General features: G+C 43.0%; 1 protein-coding gene across 1 annotated transcript; it reads right to left on the bottom strand.

Annotated features, from left to right (window-relative positions):
- Positions 1-3,882: 3,882 nt before the first annotated feature.
- On the bottom strand, positions 3,883-19,461 carry IDS (iduronate 2-sulfatase). The gene is made up of 9 exons (XM_062006920.1): positions 19,342-19,461; positions 18,532-18,668; positions 17,357-17,534; positions 16,398-16,486; positions 14,988-15,188; positions 14,233-14,403; positions 13,456-13,582; positions 10,171-10,344; positions 3,883-9,480 (listed from the first exon to the last, which is right to left on the bottom strand). Exons 1-9 carry the CDS (start codon positions 19,430-19,432, stop codon positions 8,993-8,995), a joined length of 1,656 nt encoding a protein of 551 aa, XP_061862904.1. The 5' UTR covers positions 19,433-19,461; the 3' UTR covers positions 3,883-8,992.
- Between the last annotated feature and the right edge of the window lie 1,560 nt (positions 19,462-21,021).

The following is a 21,021-nucleotide window of genomic DNA, read 5'->3' on the forward strand; positions in this document are numbered from 1 at the left end:
GTCATGATAAAGGAAATGAGTATTTTCAGGATAGGACACACTCAAAGAATACAAACAGAATCCTTTGTGCCTGCTTCTATGGAGGAATGATTCAGAGTATGTATTCAAACAACTTGCTACTAAAATAGCAGTACAGTTCATGACATCCGTTAAAGAAATGAGTCTGGAATAGAAAGAGCTGCTCTATAAATTGGTTTTTAATTGTCCAGATGACCAATTCCTCTGTCACCATGCAGGAACAGTGCAGCAAAAAAAAAACCAAACCACCATCAAAAACCAAAGAAGGAACAATAAAGGTTATTTTCAAAGTAAATTGAAACAAAAAAAATGTCTCTACCTTTCAGTATTCCTAAAGTTCCCCTTTATTGAAAAAAAGGGACCGATCTATTCTATACTCTATGAAGTTGTAAAGACATGACAAATAGGACTTTGAGCCTATTTGTAAAGTAATCTACTTTTAACCACCTCTGCTTCACACACCAATCTTTTCTTCCAAGCACATTAGCTAGCACTGTGTGAGGAAACTGCCAATGCAACTGCAGGGATTTATACAAAGATTTAGCTGTAAAAATTCCTAGAAATCTGGTTTTTTTTTTCCTAAGCTACATATAGCATTGCAACGTGCAACTTTCTGTGCAAGAATGAATGATATTAAAAGGGTGATCTTTTCTCTTATTGTTTAAAATTTGGAAGCACTACTTCCAACACACTTCTAATATGACAAAAACAGAGAACAGAAGCATCCCACTACTCTGGTCACATATCTCAGGGAGTTATACCTGCTGCTGATTAACCATATCACACATCTTCATGACAAGTACAAAATAAAATGTAGCTAGTATCCCACAGCTTGTGATTTTCTGTCTGCTGTTCTCTAATGTGTTACTGACCTCTAGTCGAGGAACTCTGGAATTACAGGGCAGAGCCGCTCCCACACAAGCAGATGACATCTGAAGAACTACAAAATCCCAACAAAGAAGTGAAAAGCTGGAGGACTTTTGCCTCCTTTCAGCTGCAGTCGTGAAGAAGAGGCAATGCCAAGTGTAGACAAGCACAGATGGAAGGTTTACATGAGGTTTATGTGTGACATTTGATGTGGAACATCATGTGTTTGCACTTCCTAGTTTTTAGTTTTCATGTCTTGTGACTCATTTAAACCTCTCAAAGAAAGTGAAATGTTACTGAATCAAGGATAGGAGAAACTCTGAGAAATCCAGACCTGGCTACTGTTTCAGATGAATACATGAGAGAGAGAAGGGAGAGATGTGGGAGCCTTATGAAGGCCGACAAGCATACTAATTCCATCCTATGCTACCAAAATCTTGCCAGGTAAACCCAATGTTTCTGAAAAGTGAACATCTGACCTTAAAACACAGAGCACCAAGGTATTTCTTCCTAGCACAAAAGAAACTGTACTAATGCTCAGTTACCCGCTCAGGCAGGTGTCTTCAACCCACTGGCTTCCTTTGGTAGCACCAGCAGCCGGATGCATATGCCAACCTTCTGGCACTGGTTCAGCAGAGCATACTCAGCCACCACAAGTGTTTTACTGAATGGAATGTGCTTAAGTGCATGGCTTAGTGCTTCACTATGTCAGGGCCTACCTGTATTTAATTAAAGGTAAAGAAAGGTTCTTAGTTCTTTCACAAAATGAACACTACACGAATCCTTAGACAAACCATCATTTACAAAGGCAATGAAAAATTCTGGTCTCATGTGCATGGGCTTACACCATAGAGAACATCATTGCTTTAACAGAGCAACAACAAATATAGAAGACACTCAAGGTGTTTCCACGAAGGATTGTCTTGAAAAGAGTAATTGCATGCAAGAGTAACAGTTACAGAAACAAATAACCCTCAAAGGAAGTAAAGGTTTGCAAATTCTAAAAATATGAAGACCCATTTAAAGCAAACTCATCCCAGCTTCCCTGTCCAGAATTCTATACCTCCAAAACAAATTGCTTTAATCTGTACTAATCTTATTCCAGCAAAGACAAACTAAAGCTGGCAACAAGAAAATGATTATACTATCAAGTTCAATAAGTCAATCTATTTGTTTTTAACATCCCTGACCTTGATTTTGTTTAGTAAAACAAGGCACCCAAGTTTTCCAGCAGAGCAGACAAAGGAAAAAGATGAGTATCCCACAGCTGCATGTAATAAGAGCTCCCTCAGTAATGGATCACATCCTTCTTGCTGCGAAATATTCACGAGGGCTCAAGTAAAGAGAATAATTTCCTTCAGCATAAGATCAAACTCACTTTGAAAACAGGAAAATGTGGGAAGTATTAGGCTAGGCTGCAGGTTCAATCAAGGATAGATATTATACACTTCATTATACACTTGCCAAGATTTGTCTTCTAGGAATTATATCCTAATTCTATTACCAGGAAAATGTTTCAGAAAAGGCTCTGTTCTGTAAAGCTGGAATAGCAGACACAGAGATCAAAACAAACTTTTTCCAGACATGTGATTAATACTTGCACTTTTATTAGGCAATTCATTGGGGGAAAAAAAAGTCCTGTTTAAAATTCACTGCAGCTCTGTGGCCACAGAAAGCATTTCTTTGGCTTTGAGGGACTTCCTGCAGAGCCACTCAGAAATAGTGTGACCAGCAGCAAGACCAGGGAAGTGACTGTCCCTCTGTACTCAGTGCTGGTGAGGCCACAGCTTGGATACTGTGCTCAGTTTGGGCCCTTCACTACATGAAAGACATTGAGCTGCAGGAGCATGTCCAAAGATGGGCAACAAGGCTGGTGAAGGGTCTGGAGCACAAGCCTGATGGGAAGCAGCTGAGGGAGCTGGAGGTGGAAGAGGCTGAGAAGAGACATGATCACTCTCTACTATAACCTCCTTTGAAGTAGTTTTGAAGTGGAGGTCAATCTCTTCTCCCAAATAATGAGTGATAGGGTAAGAGGAAATGGACTCAACTTGTGCCAGGGAAGTTTAGATTGGAGATTAGGAAAACCTTTTTTCCCTGAGTGAGTTGTTACACACTGTCCCAGGCTGCCCAGGGAGGTGGTGGAGTCCCCATCCCTGGAGATACTGCAAAGCCACAGAGCTGAGGTGCTGAAGGACATGGGTTAGTGGTGGGCTTGGCAGTGGGAGGTGAGTGGTTGGACTTGATTTTAAATGTCTCTTCCAAACGAGATGATTCTAAGATTCCTGGCTTTTCAGGAAGGAGGAAGAGGAAGGCCCTTCTGAGAGCAGCATTGGCGTGAGCCTGCAAGGCAGTACTGCAAAGCTTGGTGGTGCCAGGGTAAGAGGGGAAGTGGAGGAGAAAGCTTCTGCTCCAATTTTCAGAGAACTACCACTAGCCTTCTCCAGTTGGGCACCTTCTCTTTACAGCAGGCTTCCATTCTAGACTCAGACTGCTTTGTGTTCATCTGTAGACCACATTTGGAAAGCTTCAGAAACGCAGAAATAGCCTTGGGTTAAAGCACAAGATAGGGAATCAATGTTCTTTTAGATCCATGTCTGCTCACACGTTTTGTCTGCCCTGGAGTAAAAACTTCACCTCTCTAGGCTGTAATTCCTTACCTGTAAAACAGCAGTAACCTTTCCTCACTGCCCCTAGTAAGTTTAGACAGAGCATTGCAGCACAGATCTCACTGCAAGCAGAAACATCCTAAATCCAACTCCAGGCTTCAACACTGGGCTAATGAGAATAATTGTTAGTGGAGCCAGATTAGAATTGGCATTTTTCATGCCATGAGAAGCTGCATGAGTTGGGATTTTTCCATTGCTTTCTTGTAGACAGTATTTTGAAGTTTTCTCACAGGACAAAAATTACCAAACAATCTGGTTTAAAACCTTGAGCTGACACTTGTGAAGTGAGCCACAGCATGCTGACAAAGGTGAAAGCTTTCCATCTCAGGTCAACATTTTTTGGTTTGACTTTATTATTTTCACAAAGTAATTGCATTCTCATTTGTTGTAATACCCTTTATATTATGTCCAAATTATGCAATATAATAAAAAACTGAAATAAAATTGAAGCAAAGGTCCCTGATCTTATCAAAGCAAAACTCTTCAATAAAACTGTCACCAAATGTGGCTATATAAGACAGTTTGAGCTAATGAAATATTTTCCTGACAAAAAAAAGGCTGCAGTCAGATGATCCTCAACCAGCTCCTGTAATCTCTGTAAAAGATGCATAAGCAAGACTTTGTTCATAAGACCGACAGCTACACTTGTAGCCCAGCACAGCCCCAAAGCAGGACCAGACTCTCGGTCCATTTGTATACACCCTACCAAGTGGCTTCAGTGAGCTGACAAGGAGGAATCCAGCCCAGAGATCTGATAAACATTTGGTGCAGGTTGGACACTGAGCACCTTCAAACAATTAGGAACACGTAACCTACAGGTAACTGCTCTTCAGTTACCAGTAAAAACTGGGAATCTTCAGCACAAGTGTATAACATACTAGAAATTACAGACATTGATTCTACTATGGCATTGGAACCTACAGAAAACAGCAAGGCTTTTAAATGCATGGGTAGTGCCAAATTGAGTGTACTTGGGGCAAAATCACACACTGTCCAGAGGTACATTTTCAAAAGTGCTTCACAGGTAAATTCAAAGAACATGTGGAGTCAATCACAACATGTACAAAGCTTGCAAGGTTTGCACCTAAAACACAGCAATAGAGTAGAAAGAGGAAGATCAGAGTACCTCTAGGTGCCTGCAGGGCCTAAAACCAGAGATAGGAAATATTTCCCTTTCCAGTCCTTCTCTTCCATTCTTTCTCTCTTCTTAGTGGATCCTAACTTTCAGATCATGACTTCATATCTGATTTCAATGTCTTCCTGTTCCTTCCCTCTCTGATGCTTCAGTCTACTACTACTATCCTCTCTCCAAATCCAGCTGCACCTACAAATCACAAACTTTGCCATTTCCTCTCACTTACTCAAAGTTTCATTATAGCTGGGGCCTTCACATGCTGCTGGATAAAAATGTTCTTCAACTACTCACCATTAAGCCAAGTGTTAAAGATGAAGGGCAAAAGGCTCTTTTTGCTATCTCATATGATGGATCTTGACACTGGTACTGTACCTACTTCCATAAGCAGCACTCCCACAGACTTTAAAAGGAGGCAGGGAAGAACCCTGGAGTCGAGACCCATCCATGCAGATCTGAAGATAATTTCATTATCCAAGAAGTCAAACACAGAAGCATAAAAAGTTTTGACACAGAGTCACCTTAACTTGGCTGGGAGTTTCTGATCTGAAGAGCAAGAGGGTCTATAGCCTAGAAAACTGTAAAGTGCTGGAAAATCTAGTTAGCAAGAGGGTAATTTCATTCTCTATGGAGCGTTTCACATTTGGATGGTGAGTAACCACTCAAGGGAAAAAAAATTAACATTCCACATTCAGTGAAGGATCTCAGCTACAAACACCAAGCACTTCCCACATACAGCCTGAGCCTCTCTTTATCCCAAAGGTCTGAAACACAAGCTGAGAATAGTGCCCTGCAAAAGCTGGGTGCTGACAAGACATTCTGTCCCTTTTGCCAGTGCTGATCCTGGTGCCTAGCTTAGCCCTGGGAATTAAGAAACATCCCTGAGAGAAGCATCATGTCTACATCACATCCTTAATGCTGTGGGACACTCATTGCAGCAGGAGACTCCACTTGACCAAGACAACACAGCAGCAAGTCACTAATCCATAATTAACATGCAACAGTGATTAATTAGGTAACATCTGACCAATAGCTGAGACACTCAGCTGCCTTTGCCTGTCCCACAAAACATCTGCAAAGTGCACAGACAGTCATTAATTCAAAATGTATCCCATTTCCCCAGCAAGCAGAGAGCACAGGCCAAAGGGAGAACTGCAAGCTGCTGCACAGCACAGTACGTAGCTACAGCATTTCCATATGCTCCAGTGTGCACAGCAGGCCTGAAATTAGACCCAGATCTTTACAGTGTGCTGTTTGCAAAGGAAACATTCAAGTACAGTGTTACAAAGTGCACCCAGACACACCACCACCTCCATTTTTTACAGACGCCTACTTGCTTCTGCTTAATACGTAGCATATTCATTACCTTGCTTTTAGGACATTGTACAACTAGAAACAATGTCATGAGTTATGATGGACTGATGTACAGCTGGTTAGGGACCAAAATTTTAATTCCATTGCTTAATCACTCCTGTACATTAGCTTATTAACACAGGGCTGTTTATTGACTCTGCTCTGTGCCAAGTGCTCACGACGGCTACTCTGGGGTCCGCGGCGGAATCTCTCCATACATGTACCCCAGGTAACAAATCCTGCTGATGCAGCACCATGCTGTTCTTCCAGCTGTTCTGGTGCCATCCTGAGAAATCGGGTCAGCACTGGCATCTCATTTATTTCCCGATGCTTGGCTTGCATCCTCTTCCCTCTGGAGAGTGCACTGTTCACAAGAGCACTTTACTTTTATTGCTGCTGCTGAGCTCTTTTGTTCCTTAGAGGAGGCTGCTCAGCCTAGCAAAGCCCCAAGCTCAGGCTGTTCAGGAGAAGCAGCATTTTGGTTGGTTTGATAAAATGGTGCCTTCTGCCTTTATCTCCACTGGTTTTCCATTTTGCTTAACCACTTCCCTAATAAATCTAAATCACTTTTTTTCCCTCCTACTATGCCTCATCCTCAAAACTCTTCTGCCCCAGCTCAGCAGTAGGCAGAAGGAAAGGGCTGGCTGGGTGGACAGCAGTCCTGCTCAGTGACTTGCACAATTATTCAAGAATGTCCTTGCCCTGAACACATGGATACCAGCCTTGACATACTGGCTGTCAGGGACAATTCTGTTTCATGCCTCCCCAAAAGATTACTGGATTTTGATTAAGAAAGGTCAAGGACAGCTTTTCCTTTCCAATATAAAGAGAATGACTTGAGGAAAAAAATACTCATCACTTAGCACCAGAACTTTTGTCTCCACTTGAGGAATTCAGTTGCCTGAAGTGATGGGAGGCTTAGGGAAGGGTATATACAAGAATGTTCTCATGCAAATAAATACCTAAATAATTTATCTTCATGCTATAATTTTAGGTCCTCCAAAAAGGTGTTTGTTTAGGTTTTTTTTTCAGGTGTTTTATCAGGAGAACAAAACACAAAGCTCGGGCAGTCAAATCTAAGACAACAGCCACTTGCCACATCAATTTTAAATGTACACTGAATTATTGGCCTGGCATACCAGAGATTTAGATTAATCCCCAATACTTCAATACTTTCCCCCAAATAACTTTCCCAATATTTGATTTTCCTTTGAAGGAAAGTGTTTCAGAGATATAATTAGCTCTAGCTGCAGACTCCAAATCTCTGCCTCAATAAAACACACCTTCAACCAGTGTGAAATTGGTACAGCTACACTGAATCTGCCACATGTAACTGCAGTATTTCACACCAGTTGAGGATCTAAGCCTACATGCATAAGTGAGGGAAAAAATATGTTTTCATCAGGAATAATAATGCTGCAGAACACACAGCATCTTGTGCTGAGTAAAACAAATGACAAGTTCATAAGAAATATATTCTTCTAATTGAGTTTAAGGCACTAAATAACCACTGTCTTCTAACAGAGAATCAGATTCATGGTGGGTATCTCTACATTAATTAGGAATAAGACTGTCACATGGATTTTATGAAAAAAGTTATGTCTGTGGCTTCTCTAGGATATTAAAGTCAATTTATCTGAGAAAGACAAGTAATGGCTGGCTTTTTCTTTTTGCAGAAATGGGAGCAGTTCATTGAGCAAGGCAGCTGGAGTTAGCACTGTCTGAACAAGCTCTTACTTGTTATGGCACAAATTCTGAGAGCCTCCACCTTCCAAGATGGAATTGCAGAAATCCAGCAGGCTCATAGGACACAACATACAATACTGCCATCACACTCGAGCACAGTGTACCTAGTGGCTGTAAGCATAAGGTACAGCTATCACTGAAATAAAATACTTGGCAAAAACATTTTTCTCAGATACAAGCTAACAAATATTCACCTTCATGCATTTGGCCATATGGAAATTCACTTCCCAGCACAGCTTGGGATGACTAATGCTCCACATCCTGTGTTGTTAAAAGCCATACTAAAATCTTGAAACTAAATGGGAGGTTTTTAGTTATCCCAGTTCAAAATGAAAGCTGCCAAGCCCCACTTAGCACCTAAAAACACAAACATCCAAGTTTCTGTCACTGAACATGACAGCCCTCAAGTGCACTGAACAGTTCAGCAATGACAGCAACCAGCAAGCTCCAACACCTAAAGGTTTCCATCTCTCTTCACCTGGGGGGCCTCATTGGATCAGTCTTCAAGAAAACCCACAGATGAGCATACTGGTGTTACCTTAACCTCTCAGTCTTATTTAGTGTTTCAGTGATGAAAGCACTCATTTCACACATATTCATTAAAATTTCCCATCCCTTCCTGTAGGATAAGGAGCATGACTCTCCAAATTAAAGCTTTTGCTTAAAATAATTACAGTTTGAAAGAAGCACATTTTTCTCTTTTAGCTCTAGTCAGAGGTAAGGCTGATGACAACAGACACCTCAGTCCTTCCCCATTATCAAGCATCTCCCTGGCCACTCCAGCTCCAAGTCTCTCAGGCAAAGTGTACAGGAGCTCTTCACTGTCACACAATCTCTGCACAGCCTTTCAAACACAGTAGTTTATCTTTTTCTACCTTTCACACCAGCAGTTTCCACATAGATAATGAATTTTAATTCTTCAGTCACTACAGAACAGAGACGATGCACAGCATGGGTCTGCATAGCCTGTGTGGCCTCTTCAGAAGTGTACAGCTTGTGTTTGAAAACATAACTGCAGAAGTTCCCTCTGACTACTTCAGTGCAATAAAGGCTGTAACAGACAAAGGCAGTAGTTTGTGTTTTGATACAAGACATGATACAAACAGGATTTTAATTCAAACCAAGCGTTTTCTGTACAACAGAAAGGTTTTATACAAAGAAGGAAGTGCTGCTTCGGTTACAAGAACACACTCAGAGATGCTCCTGAACCTCAGTGCTTCAGGAAGCAGAGAATTTTTTTCAAGAAATGACCATGTGAAGTACTGTTATAGATGTTCCAATCCTGGTTTGGATCAGTCTTCACCATGTACAACTCTCCTGCGTGGATATCCTCAAAGTTAGCACTGAAGTTGTTCGGATTGAACTGAACCCATACAGTGTACCTGTAGTCACTTGTACGCATGGAATAGCCCATGATTCTGATGTCTTTCAGCTTCGGCTTGTCAGAGTTCCACTGAGGAGTGTCTGCAGGCCGGGGATATTGGCTGAAAGCAACAGGTTCTTCATCAAAACACCTGTAAGGCTCATCACACTCATCTTTCTCTTCAGAGGCATTAAAGTAGCGGACAATGCTCACCCCCTCAGTGCACAGTGCAACATGAAACGAAGTCTCTGGGCACGCAGGAGGAAGTTGCAGGCCAGCAAGTTCAGCAAGGGTTGAAAACAGAGACACAAGCTCGACTACTTTTTTGCTTCGCCCTAGAATTGTCAAGACACAAGTTATGGAATGTGACAGTTTGACAGACACTGGTAGAACACTTTAGAAACTTATTCTGATAATTAAGATGGTGTTTTATTGAAAGTGCTCTGTACTGGACTTGTGGGGTAACAAAACCAAGGCAATTAAGGTGTGGCAGTTACCTCTGAAGATATTCATCTATGCCTTTATGATGTATTTTTCGTAAGAAAAATTTGCACTTATGTTTCTCAAATGTGCAGCCTCTGTGCCAATAACATTCATTACTTTGAAAAAGAACTCTTCAGAAAGATAAAGCAAATTCCACTGTCAATAGTTTAACATGAGAGTGCCTACAGCAAAGGAGTTTCCTATGCCGTTCTTAAGTTCAGATACTACACAGAGAACATTTGTGGATCACTGCTGGAAAGGCAGCAGTCCCACTACAAAAGGTAGGTCAAGTACCCTTTCAGGCAACCACATCACACAAATAAACCCTCTGTTGCATTAACACAGACATCTTGCTGTTTCCACTACAGCAGACCAAAGCAAAAGTTTGTGTACAAGGATTCCATTCATCATTCTGTTTCTCATCAGTACAAGCAGCACAGGCAATGACACTGACTCAAGCCGCCTGTAGGCAACGTACCATTACACCACTTCTCCTTTACACATATCCACTGCAAACAAAAAAATAAATGCTGGACATTTACCTTGAGGTACCAAGCCTGAAATATGGTTAAAAGGGTCAAGATAGGGGAAGACTCTGTCTCCTTGACCAACAGAGGAAGTTGTCACTCCTGGTACATAAAACATCAGCGGCACACGAGTAGCAACATCAAAATTGCTGTATTTTGCCCATTCACCATGTTCTCCCAGGGACCATCCTAAATGACAAAGAATACAATTCAGAGCAGATACTGAGCTGTAATTTAGTAGTCATTTCTTCTTCACTATAAATTGACTCTGGCTGTTGAGGTCACTAGTCTATTACCAAGGTTATATTAAAAGGCAAATAACAATCTGTATTTAAATATAACAAGACATTTTTTCTAGTGTGAAAGCTATTTCAACAGCCACCTAAATCTTGCAACTTGATAGTCCTTTATTAAGGAAATAATTATATCTTTCCTTATTCCCTCTACTCTAGATTAGAATTAGGAAATCAGTATTGAAACAGCAGAAAAGAGGAACTGGGGCGTGTCACAGCACTTGCAAGAGTCTCCAGATCAATTCCACAAAGCACTCATTTAAGTTTTGGGCAGCTGCCAGCTCTCCAATACTCCTGTTAACACTGTAACTGAACATCCCTGGGAGCCAAGGCTGCTATCTATGCCAGACTGCCATATCAGGATGTTAACCCTGAGGAAGCAATAGAGATCAAAACTCTTTAGCTCTCCTCTTTCTCTCGGAAGAGCTGCCAACATGACTTCCTTCCAGGCAGACTTATTGCCAGCTTCACTTTGGGGAAAGACAAAGGAGCTCTATGACAGCTATGTTAACACAGGATTTTTTTGGATCACTTTGCTAGCCATGGTTCTGGAAACACCAACTGTTCACAGTTAACCACAGCAAGAAAAAGAGGAATTCAGTTTACAATGGAAAGTCCAAGTCAAAGTAGCAAGTCAGAATGAACATCTAGTCACTAGTACCAGAAGTATTAATCCCACTGCTCTACAACTCATAAAGGCTTGTTTATACACACACACTCACAGAAGTCAACCCAAATTGACTACATATGTGAGTTCAAATTAATTCAAGTAAGTCATGTTCTAACTTGTTTAAGTCAGCTAAGCCATCTGCCAATTAAAGGGATCATGGGGGTAGTTATTTTAATGAATATTAGAGTATTGAAACAAACATTAAATGCGTGAGGTATTTGTCCCATGATTCATTCTTTTTTATCACCAGGATTCAGACAGAGTGTGTAAGACCTCAATTATGAGGGGAGAGTCATAATGCTATCAGTTTAGATACTCAGCAAGCAGCAATGACAAGTGCAAGAAAACACACTTCAGTGGCTAATGAGAAAGCCTGTCACCCACTGTACCAGACGGTTCTCTGCAAATTGCTAGGGGGGAGGAGTGGTTGCTATCCTTTCGCAGCACGATTTCCAGCAAGAGTTACCACTTGGGTAGGAAGTAGGAATATAGCAGGCTCAGCCCAGCATTTGGGCAGGTCATCTCATCACTCACTAGCAAAACCCCCAATCTGATAAAGACAGGTGTCTGCAGGGGAGCAGAACTGTGCTGCCACAGACGCCTGTTGTCAGTCCATTTAGACAGACTAGCCAGATATAGTAGCTGTATAGTGTACTATACTATATACAAGTATAGTAGCTGTAGTGTACTTCATATACAAGGGGACAATCTGCTGCCTAGTCTTGCTGGCCATTCTATTTCTGATACAAGTCAGGATTCCACTGGCCTTCTTGGCCACCTGGGCACACTGCCAGATCACACTCAGCTGGATGGTGGCCAATATCCCCTGCTCCTTTTCCCCCCAGAGAGCTTTTCAGCCACTCTGCCCCAGGCCTGTAGCATTGCCTGGGGCTATTGTGGCCCAGGTACAGGACCTGGCACTTGATCACTTTAAATCTCATACAATTGGCCTCAGCCCATCACTCCTGTCTGTTCAGATCTATTTGCAGAGCCTTCCTGCCATCAGATGAACACTCCTACTCAACTCGGTGTCACCTTCCAAATGACTGAGAGTGCCCTCGATGGCCTCGGAGTGGGAGAAACGCAGAGCCTCGGGCCTCTGTGCAAACGCTGGCTGGATCTGCGGCCCCGGGGCTCGAACCCGCGATTCCCACCCCGGGGCGCGCGGCCTCTCCCCTCGGCCAGTCCCCGGGTGGACAGTGCACAGCGCCCCCTACCGCCCGCACACCGCACCGCCGCTTCCCTCCCGCCACAGGCGCGGGGCCGTGCCCGGGACCTGCTCGGGCCACTGCGGGGCCACCAGCACTGCCCAGGGGCCCCTGCCCGCCCAGCGCAGGGGATAGGGCTGCACAAGAGGAATCCTTTAGGCACACACGTCCGCTGGCCTCTTCGACTCGAGGCACCCCCATGTGCTCTCACACTGGCTGCTGATGCCTTTGGAGCTTTGGCTACCACGGGATCAGACCGATGGCCACTCAACAGGCGCACATCCACACAGGCGTCCAGCTCTCCTGCAAACCAACTCTGGCCCTCAGGCCTCATTACCCACCTGCTTCTTTCTTGGTCTCCCTGCCCATGGAGTCAGTCTGACCATAGCAACTCTGATCACAGGGAAGTACTGCACAGAACGGAATTTCCCTTTCAGGACAAGGAGACAAGTCTCTTGGGAAACAGCTGCGGCAGTTAGAAGGAGGAGTTTATGCCTAGGCTACAGTAACACTGTTGAGGTTTGGATGACCATCAATCAACAGCTTCATTGTGCAAACCTGATTACTCTGTACCCCTGAAGAGGGGCCAGAGGCTGACAGGGAGGGAACCTCCTGCCTCGGAAGGCCCAAAGGCTGGCTGGCTGTGGAATTAGCACAAAGTCAGCAAGGACCTCTGGTAACTGCGAAGGTGGCAGGAAGAGATTGCAAACACCAATTCAAGACCAGAAAGACCTGCCTCCCCACATTTGGAAGGAGCATGTGTGTTACCTTACACAGGAGGCAAGGCTAATTTAAATATAACTAACCAGTAGTGGAAGGACTGGTAATTACTAACCAATGAGTGTAAACTTAGGCAGGATTTTGCTAATCAAGTGACAGGTTAAATATGTGAACATTCTTTTGTCTGCTGGCTGTGTGGAATTACCACCTTGCACCCATCTTTGCACAAATATGATATAAAGGGATCTCAACTCTGTGTATGTACTTATTGCACACCAGCTATCAAATCCTGTTGGTGGAAAAACAGCTCTGCTGTACATTACGTGAACGCACACTTGATTAATATGCCAGCACCGAGTTGCACAATGAAGTTATTAACACCAAGCTGGAGAGAAACTGAAATCCTTACCATGATCAGCAGTAAAAACTACTATTGTGCTATTTGAGAGTCCTATATCATCCAAAGCATTCAAGAGCAGACCAACTTGCATATCCAAGTATGAAACTGCTGCATAATAGCTCTGACGAATCTGCCGCTGCAAGAAAACAGGAGAGAGAGGAAAAAAAAGTTTGCTTTCCCCTAGACACACACAGAGGAGAACTGGTAGGTGGCTGTGTAAGTAAAGGAACTAAAAGATTTTAATTCTACAGCTTTATTTTTTAATTGTCTGTAGCCTGATTAATGTCCCAGAAAAGGTGAATGGAGGAGTAGTTAGAAAACGCTATCTATTTCCCAGGAGTTCCCTCAAGCAAGATGTTGCAAACCAACCAGTTCTGCCTCTGTCAAGGTCCAGCCAGTGAACCTTATTTTGTCACATACACTGTAAAGTCAAGGAAAACCTTGCAAAAGAAGATGCACCAAGTGGTGGCTTGAGACACAAACAGATACAGATAAAAACAAACACAACATTGGTAGTTGCTACATACATTTTATTATACACAGATAAGGAGCATGTACTGCTATCACCAGTTGAAGCTGATTGCTTCCTCCCCATCCACACTTGCCTCACTGCAGTTACAGTGAAGGTTTGCCTACAAAGCTAGAGGTGACAGTACATAAGGCAGGGAATTCATAGCCTTTGCAAACTGACAGTTGGGAACACCTCAATACCTGGGAACATCTAAGAGCAGCCCACTGCTCCCTTGCATTTGAAGAAGTTAAGGTAGTATCGTACCGACAGCTTACCTGGAAGTCATCTGGAAGTGGCCCATAAGGAAAACTAACATTCAAGGCTTCCACATCATCTCTCTGTCTGATATCCGTCCAGGGGTTGTAAGCCACAGAAGGCAGTTTCTCAGGCACCCAAGGATCTGGGGCTAATGTGATGTTTTCCAAGGGATACAACTTGAGAAATTCCTTTACAAACAAACACACATAAAGACCACCCTCATCTCCAAGGTCTATTGGAATCTTTGTGTTGTAAAGCAGCAACCTTTTCCCCTTGCATGACCCTTTACAAGGCTTCACTCCCCCTCCCCCAGAGCACAAAAGCTAGCAATACTACAACCAACCAATTCCCAAAAAATACTGAGCTAGTAAGGACCTAAGAACAGCCTCCTGCATCTCAAAGCAACACTGAAAAAGAAGGTCCTGCACAACTTCTTCTGAAACAAGCAGGAGTTTTGCCACCAACTCAAACACGGAATGCAGTACAAGATCTGAAAAGGCCTCAGTACATCACACTCCAAGCTGAACACTATCTCTACGCAGTAGCAGTCACTATTATGGTGGCAGAAGCCTGGCTTTTGGCTGAGTGTTCACAACTCAATCTCACTAAACACCCTGAAACGCAACACAGGCAACTGCTAAAATTGCACCAAATCAAGGCTGGTTTTCAGCTTGTATTCCAGAAACAGCAAGAAAGCATTTGTGGAAACAGCTTTGAAAGCAAAAGCAATGCTTGTCTAACTTCCTCTCCCCGTGTGCCCCACTTTCCTCACCTGTGGGTACCTCAGTGGGATATGTGGTTTGTGGTAACCGACAGCCAGGAAGAATTTTTGCTTCTTGGATTTCATCACGTTCAGTAAGCGTATGGCCTCTTCAGTGCTCTGAATGTCAGGCAGAGTACCACTGGGCATTTCTGTCACATTCACTGGGCACAACAAGTTAGCATAAAGTTTTCCGTCTTTTCCCCTACAAGTCTTTAAAACAAAATAAAAAATTAGTTATGTAACTGAACTCCTGCAGAAGCAAAGCAAAAATCCTCTGTTCTCTACCTTACACACCAATTTGTTTCTCAACAAGAGACTGCAGATTGGATACTAAATGAAATTTCACAATTTCTATGAACAGCAAAAATGCCAAGCACACTAACAACTGAGCAAACAGCTTCAGGAGTTGAAGAATGCAACTTCCTTATCTATGGAAACACAGAATCCTCTTTAAAGCTGGGCAGAAGATTAAATGTAGTCATATGGGAAAACACACAGCTACTATGATTAAGGGAATCTCTGAACCGCTGGCAAGGCAGCAGAATTTGGTTACACTATATTCATGCATTTTTACTCCTTCTGATCCCAAGAGCTCATAGAAAGCTTCCTGGAAGCTACTGACTTAAGTTTCTGAGCAAATGCCAGAAGTGGCTGATGTATAATCAGTGATGAAAAATAAATTAGACTAAATGGTTTCCAGGAAAAGGTACCCCAGCAGGGTGTTTGGGAGAGAGTTGCTAAATGAAGAAAACTGTCATGGATGCAAATACTGCTATTGTTATAACCAGTCTATTGCAGCAGTATATGCAAGAACAAAGCATCACCAAGGCTGCATGTAGCCTCCCAGTTCTGCAGTGTATAGACATCAGGACACGACGCTATCACAATGTTTGCATAAAAAGTAAAACACATTCATTTGGGCCAGGAGAAACAAACATTCTAGGAAACTGAATCAGCTGAATAAAGTTTCAGATTACTTAAAAGATCTCCACCTGTTCAGCTCTGACCTCTTTATTAAATGAAGTTCATCAAGCTTGTTGACAATGTTTTGCCATTTACTCTGCAGAGCAAGATCAGCTTAGAAGTTGTCAACTGCACTTTTCAGATAAAGGAATTCATGACCTAGACACAAATTAACATCACTCTTTCTTGCATTTTTGTATCTCAGTAACTTCGATTTCCAAATACTAATTTAGAAATACTTAAAATAGCTGCAGGATAGGCACATGGATTAACATGACACACAACTGAAGAGACACACCTTCCTTTGGAAGAGCAACAACAGAATATCAAACCAGCTGGTTTCTCTGTACAAGGTTGCAGTCTCGAAATCCACAGAGTATGGCCTGTGCTTCAGACAAAGAACTTGGTTATACCCTGAAAACCCTTCTCTGTTAGGGTCACAAAAGTCACCCTTACCTTATCATTTTCATACTTTTCAGTTGAAGGATGAAAGGGTGGAATGGACCAACTGTATGGATAGTCATCACTGTAGTTGGATGAAACCCCTGAAAAGGGTAAGCACATTAGAAATGCTCTAACAGCTCATTGAAACAGAGAGAGCTCAAACACAAGTTTAACTGGTTTTCAGTTGTTTTTTAAAAACACACTAAAAGAAACATTTCAAATGATCTTTGACAACTGTGAAAAAGAAAAGCTTTTTGACTTTTATTTCTTGGTTAAAACAGAAACTTTGTCCTGAAATGCACCTTTTACTGGTGAGAGGTACTCAAGCCTCCTCAAGAACTTTACTTCAGGGAACAGCGACAAAAAAAGCCACCAAAAAAGAAAGGATTAAAAATAGCCTTTACATACATCCTTATTTAGCTTTACCATTAACCAAAAGTTCATATATCCACAAAAGTTTAGTTCTGGGGTAAAGAACCATCAAAAAGAGGATCAGTATTACAGTATTTTTCATCCTAGTAATGTTACTGGTTTTTAACCCGTGAATTTCTGTAGTATGGTAGTATGTGCCATACATCCTATATTTCCTGATCAAGACAGACAACGTATTACAAAACATGAAACGTGTACATGCAGAACTAAAATGATGAGGCTGCTCTGTCATTTCATCTTCAGCAGCTACCTAACCCCTAGACATTTTTAGAATGTTAGACATTTATTCCCATAATCCCTAGACAAGATGTGAAAATATTCATTAGATAAGAGTCACCTAGTATATTAATCTCCAACACCTTAAGATTCCAAACGAAGATTTAAAAGACAACCTTCAGTCACTGTATGATCTGTCTCAGGATTATGACTTAGGTTGTCAGTACAGACAAGAATCACACAGTTGACATGAACAAGCAAAGCCTGTGAGAAAATACATGTTAAGCACGTGTATATTAAAAAGATGACAATTCAAATCATACCAGGATGAAAAACTTTCCCCACAGACAGGGTCACGTAGCCATTCTCCTTGAAATACTGGGGCATTGTGGAGTAGTTTCCTGCGTGTACTCTCCAGTAGGAGTAGAAGTCGTACAGTCGGGTACTATCAGGTCTGCGTCCAGTAAGGAAAGACACTCTACTGGGAGCACACACAGCTTGCTGAGGAGGGACATCAAAGAGCATCGATTTGGAACAAAAAGCAAAACATGCATGTCAACTGATTTAGGTGCAGCTGGACAAAACATTTAAGGCTCAGGAACTGCAATGAAGGTGTTTCATACCAAACCAAACTGCAATGAACACCATTCTTATTACGAATCTCATTTCCTAATTGTAAGCTTTCAGGAAGATGTACATTTATCTATTTCTATTTTTCCCCCAAATAATCAATTCCTAAGCACAAAAAGCTTTGGTTCTGCAACTAGTGGTCAGGCTGCATTGAAGACAGTGCTTTTGAAATCTAATAGCTCAAACTCACACAGAATTAAGCAGCTGGACTATACTGACAGAAGCCAACATCTAGTTGATCAGGACTGCCTTAAGAATAATGAAAAGGACAAACATACAGAAACCCCAGGTTACTGTTCAAAGGCCTCACCAATTCTGTTTCGGATTGGCAGGAGCCAAGAGTCCTGATCCCTAACCAGAGTTAGATTCAAATTTCTAATTTCTCAGCAGAAAAAAACCTTGGGAATGTAGGTATCCAATGCAAAATACCTTAGAAATGAGCAACTAGTGTGATTTCGAGTCCTGTATTGAAGAGTGATGCTTACCACACCAGCTGCCCCTTCATAGAAATCTACAGATTTGCTCAAAAGAAACAAAATAAGAAAAGCATAGTATTCTTATAAACAGAAAAATGAAGAATTCTAATTTAGTAAAACAGCATTTTTAAGCAGCACTTTCTTGCTAACAGTGGCATTAAACTCCTCCAAAGGCTACAAAAATATTCAAAATGCCCCGTTTTCATTTTTTCCCCTTAGTAAGACAGGTTCATACAGTTCACATAGTATAGTTCAGTCCAATCACTTATTTTCTACTGGAAATGCTTAAGGTTAATAAATACTTGCTTTTTCTGACAGTCTTCTAACACCTACTGGGATAAAAACAGTAATTACTTTGCACAGAGCAAACTTTCTGAAGTTATTTATCTCACCTGTGCATATGCATTGCTGAACACAACACTTTGAGATGCAAGCTGATCGATGTTTGGAGATTTCACAAGTTTATCTCCGTAACAGCCCAAAACAGGACGCAAATCGTCCACAACTATGAAGAGGATATTCATGCCATCTGTGAAGAGACAGAATTCAGAATATATTACCTTCAGCTCCTGTAAGCACAGACTACTTTGTGTAAATTTCTTTACAAGTTTTTAACTCTTAAGTATACTTAAAAATATATATGAAATTGACAAGAACAGTTGTATCTTTGCAAGGAAGTGTGAATACTAGGATTAATTCCTTCAACATGTAGGAATACATGTGCTCTAGACAGAATAGTAGTGATTTCTGCTTCCCTTCTGATTTCATTGCTTCCTCTCATACTGCTCTCCTCAGCTGCCTTCAGTGGGCTACAGAAAGGTGATGGGAAAGAGAGGCATTTTATAGTTTTTCCATTCTACAGCCTAGAAGCTTTCAGGGGGGTGTTTGGACAAAGGGACACCTCAGAGAGTGTTATGCTATATAACTCTGCTCCAAACAGATCAATTAATTACTATTTTTTCCTCAAACACCCTCCTAAGGAAACCAACTCAAATGCGGTTCAGAGTCCCCACACTGCTGCGGGCGTTCAAAGCCAGCGACTTTTCCCGCAGCAAACCCTGCTTCGCACCAAGGCCGGTGTGAGCCGAGCCGAGCCGCGCCCAGGGCCCACGGGCAGGCCCGGCCCGACCGCTTCCCCACAGACGCGGGGCTGCGGCCCTCCCGCTGCCCGGCAGAACGAACCCGCCCGGGACCCACCGCACCTCTGGGCCCCACCGCCGCCCGCGTGGAGCCATGGCGGAGCAGCTCCAGCAAGCAGAGGCAGAGCAAAGTGGCAGAGACGGCCGCCGCCATCTCCGCGAGCGGCGGGGGCGGGCCGGGCCCTGCCCCGGCTCTAACCCTCCCCGCCCCAACCGGCTCCGTCACCCGGAGGCCGCCGTTCCCCCGCGACTCCACAGCAGGGCGCTGTGGCGCCGCGCAGCAGCCCGTGCGGGAGGAGGCCGCCGCGCCGGGCAGGGCCGGTGCGGGGCAGCGGGGAGCGGCCGGGCCCGTGCAGGGGGCGGCCGGGCCGGTGCGGGGCAGTGGGGAGCAGCTGGGCCGGTGCGGGGAGCGGCCGGGCCGGTGCGGGGAGCGGCCGGGCCGGTGCGGGTGGCTACAGGCCGAGCGGCAGCGCCCGCAGTCCTCGGCCGCGTTTTGCCTTCCCGGAGTCTCCAGGCACTGACCGCAAGGGCTCCCCGGGAAAGGGAATACTGGCAGAGTTTTGACAAATACTTTCCCGTGCGAATACCTTGGGGAAAGAGGAAATCAAGGGTTAGTAATTAGAGAAGCCGTATCGGAGTCGAACTTAATGTGAGTCCTATTTGTTAGTCAGTCCTACAACCAGTGGACTCTTACTTTTGTACTTCAAACACAGTATTTCCAGAGTAATTTTACATTTCCAGCCTAGCAAGGCCAGGTTCCATGGCAGTGTGCCAATCTCCAGAAGCAGTTTTGTCCATGGCTTAACGTTTGTAAGATGGAAGAAGGGCTGGGTGGGCTCAGCTGCTCCTCCTCACATCACCAAGGCTTTCCTCTCTGTGACCATGTAGCAGGAAGGGCTTTGCTTTCAAGATAACTGACCTCTTTTTTCATCTCCTCTGCTGAAAGGGTCAGAAGAGGACAGAGAAGTTCTGATCACTTCTTTGACCACTTCTTCAAAGACCTTGGCTTTAGTAAACTGCAAAGCTGCATATTATCCCCTTTGCATTATATTAAACATTTCAGGAAGGACTAGTTTTATGAAAAGCTCTGAAAGTTTTCGTGGTTTCTGTCTCTAGTTGTGGAAGAGAACAGATTTACTACACGTATTCCTGTACAAAATAAACTCACTGTTAACTATACAGATGATTCCCAAGCTGCAACTTCAAGATTACCAAAGACCAAGACAGTGTAATAAAGCTGTTCACAAGAGGATTATACATGAATTAAAAGACTGTAACTATGTAGTCTTAAACATTTTACAAGCAGGTAAAGTGATGACAAATATCCCAATATTGTACAGCTGACTTCTCACTCTCTTGCACGTGAAAACCAGGATGCCAATGGTATCTGTTATAGCATGTGGATTTTATTCTTTTAGCAAGTGTTAGGTGCTCCTTTGACTGGAAAGGACAGATTAACAGGGAAATACATTGGCAAATAACAATGTCTCTAGACTATTAATTTAAAAAAGACTCATAAAACAACGAGGGGGAAAAGCTTAAACTTACAGAAAAACAAACCGTATCTAATGGACTCTATCACTTATTCTTGCTGTGTTTCATGTCTGCATCGGTTGCTCTTTCTTATCAAAATCAAAATGCTGGCAGAATGAGTTCTGAGACAGAAGTGCCCTAACTCATCACTTTGTTTATACTGAGGACTAGTGCATAGAAAGAAAATGGATAGCTGAGTGTGAAAAGTTC

This window comes from Colius striatus, chromosome 13, assembly GCF_028858725.1.
Source record: "Colius striatus isolate bColStr4 chromosome 13, bColStr4.1.hap1, whole genome shotgun sequence".
Classification (NCBI taxonomy): domain Eukaryota; kingdom Metazoa; phylum Chordata; class Aves; order Coliiformes; family Coliidae; genus Colius; species Colius striatus.

Excerpts from the sequence above, each read along its gene's own strand:
- IDS (XM_062006920.1), bottom strand. The coding sequence starts at position 19,432 with ATGGCGGCGGCCGTCTCTGCCACTTTGCTCTGCCTCTGCTTGCTGGAG. Across the intron at positions 17,535-18,531 it reads TCAGCAATGCATATGCACAG|CAAGCTGTGTGTGCTCCCAG; the intron begins GTGAGATAAATA and ends GTCCCTCCTCAG. Across the intron at positions 15,189-16,397 it reads AAAAGTATGAAAATGATAAG|ACTTGTAGGGGAAAAGACGG; the intron begins GTAAGGGTGACT and ends TTTGTTTTAAAG.